Source organism: Leucoraja erinacea, chromosome 30, assembly GCF_028641065.1.
Source record: "Leucoraja erinacea ecotype New England chromosome 30, Leri_hhj_1, whole genome shotgun sequence".
Lineage (NCBI taxonomy): Eukaryota > Metazoa > Chordata > Chondrichthyes > Rajiformes > Rajidae > Leucoraja > Leucoraja erinaceus.
The window spans coordinates 22,288,559-22,301,485 of NC_073406.1; the positions used below are offsets into that span (position 1 = coordinate 22,288,559).

Genomic DNA, 12,927 nt, shown 5'->3' on the forward strand with positions numbered 1-12,927 from the left:
AGCTTCTGCTGGACAGGAGCGGGGAGACGAAGGAATGACCGGGTTGGGACAAGTCTTTGATTATTGTGGCTGCTTTTCTGAGGCAGCGAGAAGTGTGGATGGAGTCTGGTCTGTGTGGTGAACTGGGCTGCATCTACAACTAACGTTAACAGATCTCGAGCCACCTGTCTGGTTAGAGGCAACAGGCTAGTGCCCCTCCTGAACACTGGCGGACTACTAGTATTCGTACTGTGGATAGACACTAAAAACCCAGCGGGTCAGGCAGCATCTCCGGAGAAAAGGAATAGGTGACGTTTCGGGTCGAGGCCCTTCCTCAGACTGAAGAGGGTCTGAAGAACGGTTCTGACCTGAAACGTCACCTATCCATGTTCTCCGGAGATGCTGCCTGACCTGCTGAGTTACTCCAGCATTTTCTGCTTCTCTCCGGTATAAACAAGCATCTGCAGTTCCTTCTTCCATAGTACGATTACTGCACTCTCCTATGTTCTAGGAACCAGAGATCGGGGATATTTAAACCTTTGGGAATATTCTCCAGACATCTCTTGCCCAGAGTTGGGGAATCGAGGACCAGAGGACATAGGTTCAAGGTGAAGGGGAAAAGATTTAATAGGAATCTGAGGGGTAACCTTTTCACACAAAGAGTGATGGGTGTGTGGAACAAGCTGCCAGAGGAGGTAGTGGAGGCAGGGACTATCCTCATGGATCAGACAAGTACATGGATAGGACAAGTTTGGAGGGATATGGACCAAGCAAAGGCAGGTGGGACTAGTGTAACTGGGACATGTGGGCAAGTTGGGCCGAAGGGCCTGTTTCCACACTGTGACTATGACTCTATCTGGGCAAACATGAAGTCAACATTGATCGGATTAGCTGGTCATTCATATCATTTACTGCTTTGAAACCTTGCTCTCTCCAAATTGACTGCTACATTTATCTGCAAAACAATAGCTCCAGCTTGTAGTTCTCAGCTTACGAAGGGTAAAAAAAACTCCTGCCCCCTTCGTTTATTGAGCATCGCTCTGGATAAAGGAACAAATGTCTCTCGTGAAAAAAAATAAGAATATAGAACAATAAGTCTGAATTTATGAGTTCCCTCACCTGCTTCTGTTTTACTTTACGTTTCCATCAACTGCAGTATTTGCTTTAGTCAGAGGAAATAAATGTGGGATTTGAAGTTTAGTTCAGTTTAGTTTAGAAATAGAGCAAGGAGATAGATCCTTTGGCCCACTGAGTCCATGCACACTGGGGGCAATTTACAGAGGGCCAATTAGCCTCCAAACCTGAACATCTTTGGGGATGTGGGAGGAAACCGGAGCACCCGGAGGAAACCCATGCGCTCGCGGGGAGAACGTGCAAACTCCATGCAGGCAGCACCCGAGGTGGGGATGGAACCCGGGTCTCTGGCGCTGCAAGGCAGTGGGTCTACCAGCTCTGAGCTGAGAGCCTTGTTTGATCTTGTAACACAGAGAGAACCAACACGTGTGAAGAATCCGTTTGCAGACAGAGCAAGAAACTGCAGAAGCCCTTAATTCCACACTGGATGTTTCACGGATGTTTCACCATTGAACGTTCAGGGATATTTATTCACTGAGCTCAAATACTGTAACTCAGCTCACACAACAGATGACACCCTGCAATGTTTATAAATCAATGCATATTCATTACAATCTACTGGGAAAGGTTAGGCTTTTAAGATAAAAAGCAAGGTGACTGGGGAGAAAAGTTGGTTAGCTCGACTGATAGATATTTGTGCAACTCGTTACAATCTTAGTATTAACAAATTGCTTTTCAGTCCAGTGCTTTCACGGCTTGACGGGAGGGTATTTATTTCAAGGGGCAGTGTACTGGAGACGTCTTCCTGTTCTCTCTCTCTCTCTCCCTCTCTCTCTCTCTCTCTCTCTCTCTCTCTCTCTCTCTCTCTCTCTCTCTCTCTCTCTCTCTCTCTCTCTCTCTCTCTCTCTCTCTCTCTCTCTCTCTCTCTCTCTCTCTCTCTCTCTCTCTCTCTCTCTCTCTCTCTCTCTCTCTCTCTCTCCCTCTCTCTCTCTCTCTCTCTCTCTGTCTCTCTCTCTCTCTCTCTCTCTCTCTCTCTCTCTCTCTCTGTCTGTCTCTCTCTCTCTCTCTCTCTCTCTCTCTCTCTCTCTCTCTCTCTCTCTCTCTCTCTCTCTCTCTCTCTCTCTCTCTCTCTCTCTCTCTCTCTCTCTCTCTCTCTCTCTCTCTCTCCCTCTCTCTCTCTCTCTCCCTGTCTCTCTCTGAACTGTCCCAATGTTAAAACTTTGGTCGGCGTCTAACCTTTCCCCGTCACCCCCGTTGCACCCCTCTCACCACCCCTGCCACACGACCTTTCCCCCTCCACCCCAACCCCTCCCCCCGAATAAAATGCGCCAAATATATCGGTATAGCCCGCCCGCCTCAAACGTGCCCTGATCCGGGGCCCACAGGAAGGTCACAACAAATGGGTTTCCGTCTCGTTGCCACTGAAATAATTTTGAGTATTAAAACCTGAATCTGCACTTTCTGTCCTGAAACCTCTCTAATTATTTCTGTGTCCTTGGGACAGACACCAATTCTTCACTGAAACAAAAAACACCCCCCCCTCCTCCCCCTCCCTCCATCCCTCCATCTCCCCCCTCCTCCATCTCCCCCTCCATCCCTCCCTCCCCAATCTGTTTTCAAAGCATGTCCGTCCTTTATTAAATTGTTTTCTTTTCCACATTATCAGTTGCCATGGCGACCTCATCTCTCGGATTATTTGAATTTCATTATATCTATTGATTTGGGAGCATTTCATCTTTTTTATTGTTTTTCTGTCAATTTTGAAAACGAATAACCATCTAATTTGCGTCAGCACTGATTACGTTTGTCCCCCAATAGAGGTCGGCAGCTGTGCCGGGGAAACAAATCAATGCAAAAACATCATAAAACTCGAAAGTACAATCTGCAGGAAATGGGTGACATTCCTCGGTTGCCATGGAGAAGTCATCAAATTTTCTGCTTTGTTGTAAATTTTAAACCTGCTTACTTTGGTTAATAATTTATGCAATTTTAGCATTATTTATAAATTTTTTAATAAGGAGCCTGCAGCAAAGTGGCCATTAACAAAACACACAGCTGTCCAATCGCACAGCACAGATCAATTCCATTTTTATGACATGATAAAATGCTTTTAAAGCAATTTACACAAATATGGAAAAAAAAAAAAAAAAAAAATTCCTCTCTCTCTCTCGGCGACTTCATTTATTCATAAGAGGGGGCAGGAACTCAGAAAACAAGAAGATGGTCTGGACCTTACTGGAACGGACTCAAAGTCCTTCAAACAAGGGCACAAAGTTTCATCACTGATGTGGGCAGTCAAAGGCAATTTGGGAAGCGTGGCAGTATTGTAACTGAAGCAAAGCAGTGCGGAGTATATCAGTGACCAGACACCTCTGTTGTCGGGGTGTAAATCCACGCTGCTGTGCGCAATACAGAGGAATCCCCCCAGTTCCCAACCACCGCTAAACAACTGAGTTCAGTAGGAAGCCTGCTCAGTTACTCCAGCAATTTTGTCTCAGTCCTGGACTGATTTTTATCAGACGTTTCATCGTTTCAGGAATACTTTCTTTAAGCACGTCAAACTTTCTCATGCTGCTGCTGTATCCTGCACCAGAGGTCCTGCCAGTTGGAAGGTTCCCCCCCCTACTCGAAACGTCACCTCTCCACCTTCCCCGTAGGTTCCGGCCTGAGCCGCTGATTTACTCCAGTGCTTTTGTGCCTCGTTTTTAAAAAAACATTCTGTGGGGAGGGTGTTTCCGCGAGTGGGAGAGTCCAGGACCAGAGGGCGCAGCCGCAGAGTAAAAGGAAGTAGTACCTTTGGAAAGGAGATGAGTAGGAATTTCTTTAGCTAGAGGGTGGTGAATCTGTGGAATTCATTGTCACAGAAAGCTGTGGAGGTCAAATCAACGGGTATGTTAAGAATGATTCTCGATTAGTACGATTGTCAGGGGTAATGGGGAGAAGGCATGAGAATGAGGTTAGGAGAGATAGATTAGCCATGATTGAATGGTGGAGTAGACTTGATGGGCCGAATGGCAGAAGCTCCTATTCCTCATGTATTTATGAACTGCCAGTTTAATTGTCCACTTATTGTGACCCAGGGGATCATTTAGTTTTGCATCTGTCTGCAGGGGTTTTGCTTCAAGTCCCTGCATCCCAGTGGGAATTTCACTCCTGACCTGAATAATTCATGCCCTCTCATCTCACACCTTTCACTACCCACAGCAAGATTCTTCCCTGCTGGCCCAGTGGCTCGAGGGGCTGAATGGCCTATTCCTGCCAGCCAGTAGCCTCTCCCTGTTTGCCAGGAGGCTCGAGGGGCTGAATGGCTCCCTCTGCTAGCCCATCGCCTCCTCCTGCTAGCTAGTAGGTTTGAGGGGCTGAATAGCCGCCTTGTACCATTTCCCTTCCCCACCACATTACTCCCGCCACGCCATTGTGTCAGGAAGGAGGTGGGCTCAGTTTCTCCTCTGGGCAATGAGGCTGGAGCTTGTGCAGGGTGCGAAGATGTCAGGGGTGCTGTCTTCATAAGTTCTTGGTGCAGAAGTAGGCCATTCGGCCCATCAAGGTTACTCTGCCATTCGATCATGGCTGGTCAATCTTTCCCTCTCAACTCTACCCTCCTGCCCTTCCCCATAACCCCCGAACCCCTATTCTTGGTACTAACCAAGAATAAGTCTTCTGTACGAGTCCTGAAACTACCCACTCGGGTAGATGTAAATAATAATCCCAATTCCCCGTTGAAAAGAGGAACGGGGGAGGGTGGGGAGGGAAGGAGGGGGGGGGGGGGTGAGATCAATCTTCCCTCTGTCTCGGCTGACCACATCCCCACCACTTGGCTGTTTTGTGGGATCGTGCTGTGTGCCAAATGACAAGGTGTTCCCTGCATTTCGAGTACGGACTTGGATCGGCCAAATGGCCTCATGTTCCGCGAGGATATTTCAAATGTATCTCCTGGTCCGTGAGATGCTTTGGGATATCCTGAGGCTGAGTGGGGTGCCACAGGACATTCAGCTCATTTCTTTTGGGTAGAACATAAAGTGCTGGAGTAACTCAGCGGGTCAGGCAGCATCTCTGGAGAAAAGGAATAGGTGACGTTTCTGGGTTGAGACCCTTCTTCAGAGTGAGAGTCAGGGGTGGGGTGGGGGGGGAGGGGATGGCAACTAGAGGTAGCTAAAGGTACAGAACAAATCAGAGGCAGCAACATGGCTGAGGCTGACTAACTCCAACCCTTGCATTCCCTCTCTCTCCGTCCCTCCCCACCCTCGTCATCCTGCCAGTTCCCCTTCCTTATCAAAGACAAGCCGCACTCTGGCCATTCCCTCTTCTCCCCTCTCCCCATCAGGCAAAAGGTATAGAAGTGTGAAAACGCGCACCTCCAGATTCAGAGACAGATTCTTCCCAGCTGTTATCAGGGAACTGAACCATCCTACCACAACCAGAGAGCAGTCCTGAACTGCTAGCTACCTCATTGGTGACCCTTGGACTATCCATGATGGGACCTTGCTGGCTTTACCTTGCACTAAACATTATTCCCTTATCATGTATCTGTACATTGTGGACGGCCCAATTGTCATCATATATTGTCTTTCCGCTGACTGGATAGCACGCAACAAAAGCTTTTCACTGTACCTCGGTACACGCGACAATAAACTATACTGGAACATTGAAAAATAGGTGCAGGAGTAGGCCATTCGGCCCATCGAGCCAGCACCACCATACAATATGATCATGGCTGATCATCCAAAATCAATACCCCGTTCCTGCCTTCTTCCCAAATCCCTTGATTCACCTTTTTTCCTTCGGGCTCAGGTTCCCCTCAGCTGCAGGGTGGGGTATCGGGGGGGGGGGGTAACGGGCTGTGTGCCAGTGGGACCAGAGGTTTCTCACCCGTGTGTACCGAGGGACGTTTTTGTTGCACCAGCCGGGTCACGTGACAGGTGCGGTCTTCAGGAAGCCTTGGCAACACCTCACCCCCCCCCCCCCCCACACAAAATCAATAGTACAACAGGTAAAACCAATGGGCGGCACGGTGGATGCAGCGGTAAAGTTGCCGCCTTACAGCGCCAAAGACCCGGGTTCGACCCTGACTACGGGTGCTGTCTGTACGGAGTTTGCACGTTCTCCCCGTGACCTGCGTGGGTTTTCTCCCAGATTTTCGGTTTCCTCCCACGCCTCAAAGACATATAGGTATGCTGGTTAATTGGCTTCTGTAATTGTAAATTCTCCCTAGTATGTGTAGGATAGTGTAAGTGAGCAGGGATCGCTGGTTGGCGAGGGTCACTTTCAGCGCTGTATCTCTAAAATAAACTAAACTAAACATTGTAGTATGTGGGCTCGTGCTTTGTGTGTGCTGTATTTCCTGGTTATAACAACATTCAAAAGACATTTGGACAGGGACATTGATAGGAAAAGGTGAGAGGAATATGGGCCAAACGCAAGCAGGTGGGACCAATGTAGACAGGGCATCTTGGCTAGCACGGGCAAGTTGGGCCAAAGGGCCTGTCTCGGTGCTGTATGACCCTCCGTGTTGTATGTGGGATGTGGGAGGAATCCTATACACTCACAGGGAGAACTCACAGGGACCACCAGGGGCGCCGACAGTCTGTTCGTATTTTCTTTCTTTTTGGTATTTTTTAGTGCGTTAAAAGTTTGTTTTAATGTTCTTCGGTTAGTTTTATGTGGGGGGAGGGGGGGAGGTGATCGGGGGAAACTTTTTTCAGGTTCTTACCTTCCCGGAGATGTGATTAATTTTCGGATCACATTCTCCGGGCTCTGCAGCCTACCATCGATGGAGATGGAAGCCTCCTCAGACTGTCATGAGCCCCATCGCGGGGCGTGGACTTAACATCGGACTCGATCCCTTGCCTGGGATCGCTTCCACCGCGACCACCACACAACCAACACCAAGGGCTCGCAGTCTCGGGTGAGGCCGAGTCGGGGAGCTCCAACGTCGCGGAAGGTTCGACCAGCCCCGACGCGAGGTTCGATCGTCCAGCGCGGGGGAGCTGACATCCCCTCGACACGGGAGCGGATCGCCTCGACGCGGAGGGCCCGAACGCCGCCGGCTACGGCAGTCAAGATCATCCCGTCAACGGGAGCTCGAGGCCCATGACCGAGGAAGAACTAAATGTTTACAAATACACAGGACTAGATGTTAAAAGTCCAAAGTGGCAATTACCAATTTACTCCCGATGGTGATGGGAGCGTTCTGCACTCACCTATGCTCCTCCGATGTTGAGAAAGGCTAGGCAGCTACGTCATTGGGGTCGTCTATTCAGCACCTACTTTCATCAACGTTTCGCTGATTGAACCCACGACGTCTCCAGTAGGCTCAGCGGTGCATTCTGGCGTCCCAGAGCCACCCCCCTCTGCATCTGTCTGGTCGGTTATTTGGGAGACCAAATGGAGTCTTTCCTCTTCAGCCAGAGCCACTGGCTACTCCGCTCTGCTACCCGTGATGTTTCTTTGACGGCCTGGAGTAGGGCTTGTCCGCTGATCCCCAGATCCTTCATCAGTCTTAAGTTAGATGTTGCCACGAATCCTCGACATCCAACTTCTACCGGGCAGATCTCAGCTCTCCAGCCCCGCTGTTCTGTCTCCGCTGCAAGCTCTGTATATCGCAGTTTCTTTCTTTCGAAGGCTTCCTGCACAGCATCCTCCCAAGGGACTGTGAGCTCCACAAAATACACCATGCGCTGAGAGTTCGGCCAGAGCACAAGATCAGGCCTCAAGTTGGTGATGGCTATCTCTGATGGAACTGTAAGCCGTTGGTCCACATCCACCAGCATCTGCCAATCCCGGGCAGCCTCCAGCTGTCCAAACCTGGTGGGATTTTCCATTGCCTTTGTCCCCCCTCCTCCCCCCCGAACAAAGGCAATTGTCTAACTGGGTTGGTTGTGCTGGGCAGCAGGGCATTACTGGCTGTTCTCCTGCGTTCCATAGTCGCTGCCAGGCATTTGAGCACTTGATTATGTTTCCAGGTGTACCGTCCTTGGGAGAGGCTTAGTTTACACCCAGTGAGGATGTGCCCATGTGTGGCTGGTGTTGAACACAGGGGGCATGATGGATCTTCGCCCAGCCATTGGTTGAGATTTTTTGGGCTGGGAAGGACATCATAGGTTGCCCGAAATAGGAAACGTATCCTGCTCGCCTCCATCTCCCACATGTCCTTCCAGTTGATCTTCCTCTTTTCCACACTCTCCCATCTCATCCACTGGCCCTGTTTAGCTAGCGACACAGCCTTGGCACACCTACTCGACTTCTGCCGCGACCAACTTCCAGCGCTCCAGTGATGATGCCTTGTTCCAGCAAGGTCGCTTTCGGCCAAGCCACCTCTTCCGTGTTGGATTTGCCCTGCCATGACGCCTTGGGGGAGAGCAGATTTTGCCGGCTGTGTCGCATTCTTAGCCGTCCACTTCTTTCCTGTTGCCAGGGTTGGAGCAGCAGCTCGGACGACAGTGTCCCTTGATTCTGCCAGGGTCATCTCCAGTCTGACTTTCGTGCACAAGGAAGGACTTGAACTTTATTTCGCCTTCCATCACAGTGAGGAATGTGTAGGAGTCACTGTGGTGGATGTTCATGTTAAAATGTGTTTTTTTAAGTGATCTGCTGCTTTAATTGTATGACTGACCTGGCCAAATACTTGGCGAATAAAGTGTGATTCTGATTCTGATTCTGGTTCTGACTCCACACAGACAGTACCCGAGGTCAGGATCGAACCCGGGGCCACTGGAGCTTTGAGACAGCGGCTCTACCAGCTGCGCCACTTCACTGCCCCTCCACTGCAATGCTCATGTGAGTTTGTATACAACAGAGAGCGCTCCTGTAACTCAGCGGCTCACGCAGCATCTCTGGAGGACACGGATAGGCGACGTTTTGGGTCATGACTGTTCTTCGGACCCAGGCAACATCTATCTTCCAGAGATGCTGCCTGACCCACTGAGGTACTCCAGCACTTTGTGTTCAATGTAAAAACCCAGTACCTGCAGTTCATAAGTTCATAGGTTCATAGGTTCCAAGAACAGAATTAGGCCATTCGGCCCATCAAGTCTATTCTGCTATTCAATCATGGCTGATCTATCCCCCTCAACCCCAATCTCTTGCCTTCTTCCCATAACCCCTTACACCCGTACTAATCAAGAATCTGTGAATCTCCTTAAAAATATCTATTGACTTGGCCTCCACAGCCGTCTGTGGCAATGAATTCCACAGATTCACCACCCTCTGACTAAAGTAATTCCTCCTCATCTCCTTTCTAATGGTACTTCCTTTTATTCTGAGGCTGTGGCCTCTGGTCCTAGACTCCCACTAGTGGAAACATCCTCTCCACATCCACTCTATCCAGGCCCAAGTTCCTTAGGTCTCTGTCTCAGTAGCTCGATAACACTGACCATAATGTCCTGGAGTGCTGGAGGAACTCTGCAGGTCAGGCAGCATCTGCGGAGGGAATGGATAGGTGACATTTCGGATGACGTTTAGGACCTACTTGTCCTGCTTGCTGTTCAGGCTCTGATGCCAACACCCTCCAGTCGTGAGAGGGCAGAAACAAAATGCTGGAGTAACTCAGCGGGACAGGCAGCATCTCAGAGAAGGAATGGGTGACGTTTCGGGTCGAGATTCTTCTTCAAACATCAGACTCCAGTCTGAAGAAGGGTCTCGCCTGAAACGCCACCCATTCCTTCTCTCCCAGAGATGCTGCCTGCCCCAGAGCTGAGTTACTCCGGCATTTTGTATCCATCTTCGGTTTAAAGCAGCATCTGCAGTTCCTTCCTACACAGGAGAGAGAGGGAACTCCCTGGGCTCTGCTAGAGACACTTCCCACTGAGCAATGTTCTTGTTGAGAAAAAGACACAAAGTGCTGGAGTAACACAGGGGGGTCCCGACTTGGAACGTTTTGGATTAGGTTCATTATACGCACGTCTACTCGGATACAGTGCAAAGCTTCGTTTTGCATGCTATGCAAACAGATCAGATTATACACATAAATGCTATCAAGTCAAACGCAAGTATAATAGGCAGCACAAAGGGGAGGCTACAGGGTGCAGAATATAGTTCTCAGCATTGTAGCCCACCAGTTCCATAGACAAGCTCCACCACCCGTACAATCATCGTGAAGAAGGGACCCGACCCGAAACGTCAACCATCCATTTTCTCCAGAGATGCTACTTGACCTGCTGAGTTACTCCAGCCACTTTGAGTCTCTTGTAAGCCAGTGTAAGCCAGTATCTGCAGTTAGTTGCTCCTCCAGGGTAGTCTTAGTTTAGAGATACAGCACGGAAACAGGTCTTTCGGCCCACCGAGCCCGTGCCGACCAGCGACCCCCCCCCCCGCGCACTGGCACTATCCTACACGCACCTAGGACAATTTGCAATCTTTACCAAAGTCAATTAACCTGCAAACCAGAGGTACACAAAAATGCAGGAGAATCGCAGCGGGTGCTGCAGCAACAGCATCTATGGAGCAACGTTTCGGGGAAACCCTTCTTCAGACTGATGGGGCCCGAAACGTTGCATATTTCCTTCGCTCCATAAATGCTGCTGCACCCGCTGAGTTTCTCCTGCATTTTTGTGTACCTTCGATTTTGCAGCATCTGCAGTTCCTTCTTAAACAACCTACAAACCAGTACGGTTTGGTCACGGGGAGAACGTGAAAACTCCGTACGGACAGCGCCCGTTGTCGGGATCAAACCCGGCTCTCTAAGGCAGCAACTCTACCGCTGCACCAACGTGATTTCTTGTTGAAGCTGGTTTGCAGACAGAGCCCTGACATGAGGACCGGCAGAGCTGGGGGGGGGGGGGGGGGGGGGGGGGGGGGGGGGGGGGGGGGGGGGCCTTCCTTCCATGCACCACTGTCAGAGCCCTGTGCCAGAGGGTCTGCAGGCTCCCGCAACAAGGCAACTGTGGACCATCACACAAACCAACCCTCCCTTCCATTGCATCCATCTACACCACACACTGCCTTGGCAAGGCCACCAGCATAGTCAAGGACCAGTCTCACCCCGGACACTCCCTCTTCTTCCCTCTCCCATCAGGCAAGAGGTACAGAAGCGTGAAAACGCACACCTCCAGAATCAGGGACAGTTTCTTCCCAGCTGTTATCAGGCAACTGAACCATCCCCTCACCAACTGGAGAGCGGTCCCGACCTACCATCTACCTCACTGTAGACCTTCAAACTATCTTTAATCGGACTTCACTGGTCTTTATCTTGCACTACACATTATTCCTTTATCTTGTATCTGTTCCCTGTGGACAGTTTGTGACTATCTATAGTCTTTCGGCTGACTGGTTAGCACGCAACAAAACAGCTTCTCACTGTACCTCGGTACACGTGACAATAAACTAAACTAAACTAAACTATGGGAGAGAGGTAGAGCAAGATTAACGATGACTCTACTGGAGGGTACAGCAAGTCCAGCTACCATAGAGAGATGCCGCACAGAAACAGGCCCTTCAGCCCATCACATCCGCGACCACCATCAACCATTCAGACTATACATGATTACAATCAAACCATCCACAGTGTATAAATACAGGATAAAGTGAATAACATTTAGTGTTAGATAAATTCCAGTAAATTCCAATAAAACATAGTCTGAGTACAGCTTCCAAAGAGTTCTGTGTTGGAAGGAACTGTGTTGCAGATGCTGGTTTAAACTGAAGATAGACACAAAGTGCTGGAGTAACTCAGCGGGACAGGCAGCATCTCTGGAGACATGGAATGGGTGACGTTTCGGGTTGAGACCGAATTCAATGAGTTTAGTTTATTGTCACATGTACCGAGATGATCGACTCGGCTTGTACTCGCTAGAATTTAGAAGATTGAGGGGGGATCTTATAGAAACTTACAAAATTCTTAAGGGGTTGGACAGGCTAGATGCAGGAAGATTGTTCCAGATGTTGGGGAAGTCCAGAACAAGGGGTCACAGTTTAAGGATAAGGGGGAAGTTGTTTATGACCGAGATGAGAAAAACAATTTTCACACAGAGAGTGGTGAATCTCTGGAATTCTCTGCCACAGAAGGTAGTTGAAGCCAGTTCATTGGCTATATTTACGAGGGAGTTAGATGTGGCCCTTGTGGCTAAAGGGATCAAGGGGTATGGAGAGAAGGCAGGTACAGGATACTGAGTTGGATGATCAGCCATGATCATAGTGAATGGCGGTGCAGACTCGAAGGGCCGAATGGCCTACTCCTGCACCTATTTTCTATGTTTCTATGTTTCTATGAGGTACAGTGAAAAGTTTTTGTTGCATGCTAACCAGTCAGCAGAAAGACAATACATGATTACAATCGACCCATACACAGTGTACATATACATGATGAAGGGAATGACATGAATAACGTTTAGTGCAAGGTAAAGCCAGTAAAGTCCGATCAAAGATTGTCCGAGAGGCCCCAATGAGATGGATGATAAGTCAGGGCCGCTCTCTAGTTGTTGATAGGATGGTTCAGTTGCCTGATAGCAGCTGGGAAGAATCCCTGAATCTGGAGGTGTGTGTTTCCACACTTCTGTACCTCTTGCCTGATGGGAGAGGGGAAAAGAGGGAGTGACCAGGGTGAGAATGGTCATTGATTATGCTGGTGGCCTTGCTGAGACAGGCCGGACTGGCCAAGTGGCTACTGACAATTTCCCTTATTGCCAGCAAGCAAATAAATGCAGCGGAGTATTTAGTGAGGTGACGGATGAGAAGGAGGGTGCGACCTCCCTACTTGTGGGGCCTGCATCGCTTCCTCCTGCCCCTATTCTACACTGGCGGTCGGGTGCTGAAGATATGATTTAATGAGTACATCATTTTGAAATGAAATACCTCGGAAACTATCAACAGAGATTAATATCAAAAAACAGCCTGAGCTCTCCCCTTGCATTTTAATGTCACTTCAGCGCTGGCAGCTGG

General features: G+C 49.5%; 1 protein-coding gene across 1 annotated transcript in view; it reads right to left on the minus strand.

Moving 5' to 3' along the window:
• Positions 1–8,518, minus strand: part of casz1 (castor zinc finger 1) — a 138,918-nt gene extending 130,400 nt beyond the window's left edge. Inside the window, exon 1 of the mRNA XM_055659022.1 lies at positions 7,922–8,518. Within this exon, the coding sequence (XP_055514997.1) occupies positions 7,922–8,518 (597 nt within the window). The remainder of the gene's footprint in view (positions 1–7,921) is intronic.
• Between the last annotated feature and the right edge of the window lie 4,409 nt (positions 8,519–12,927).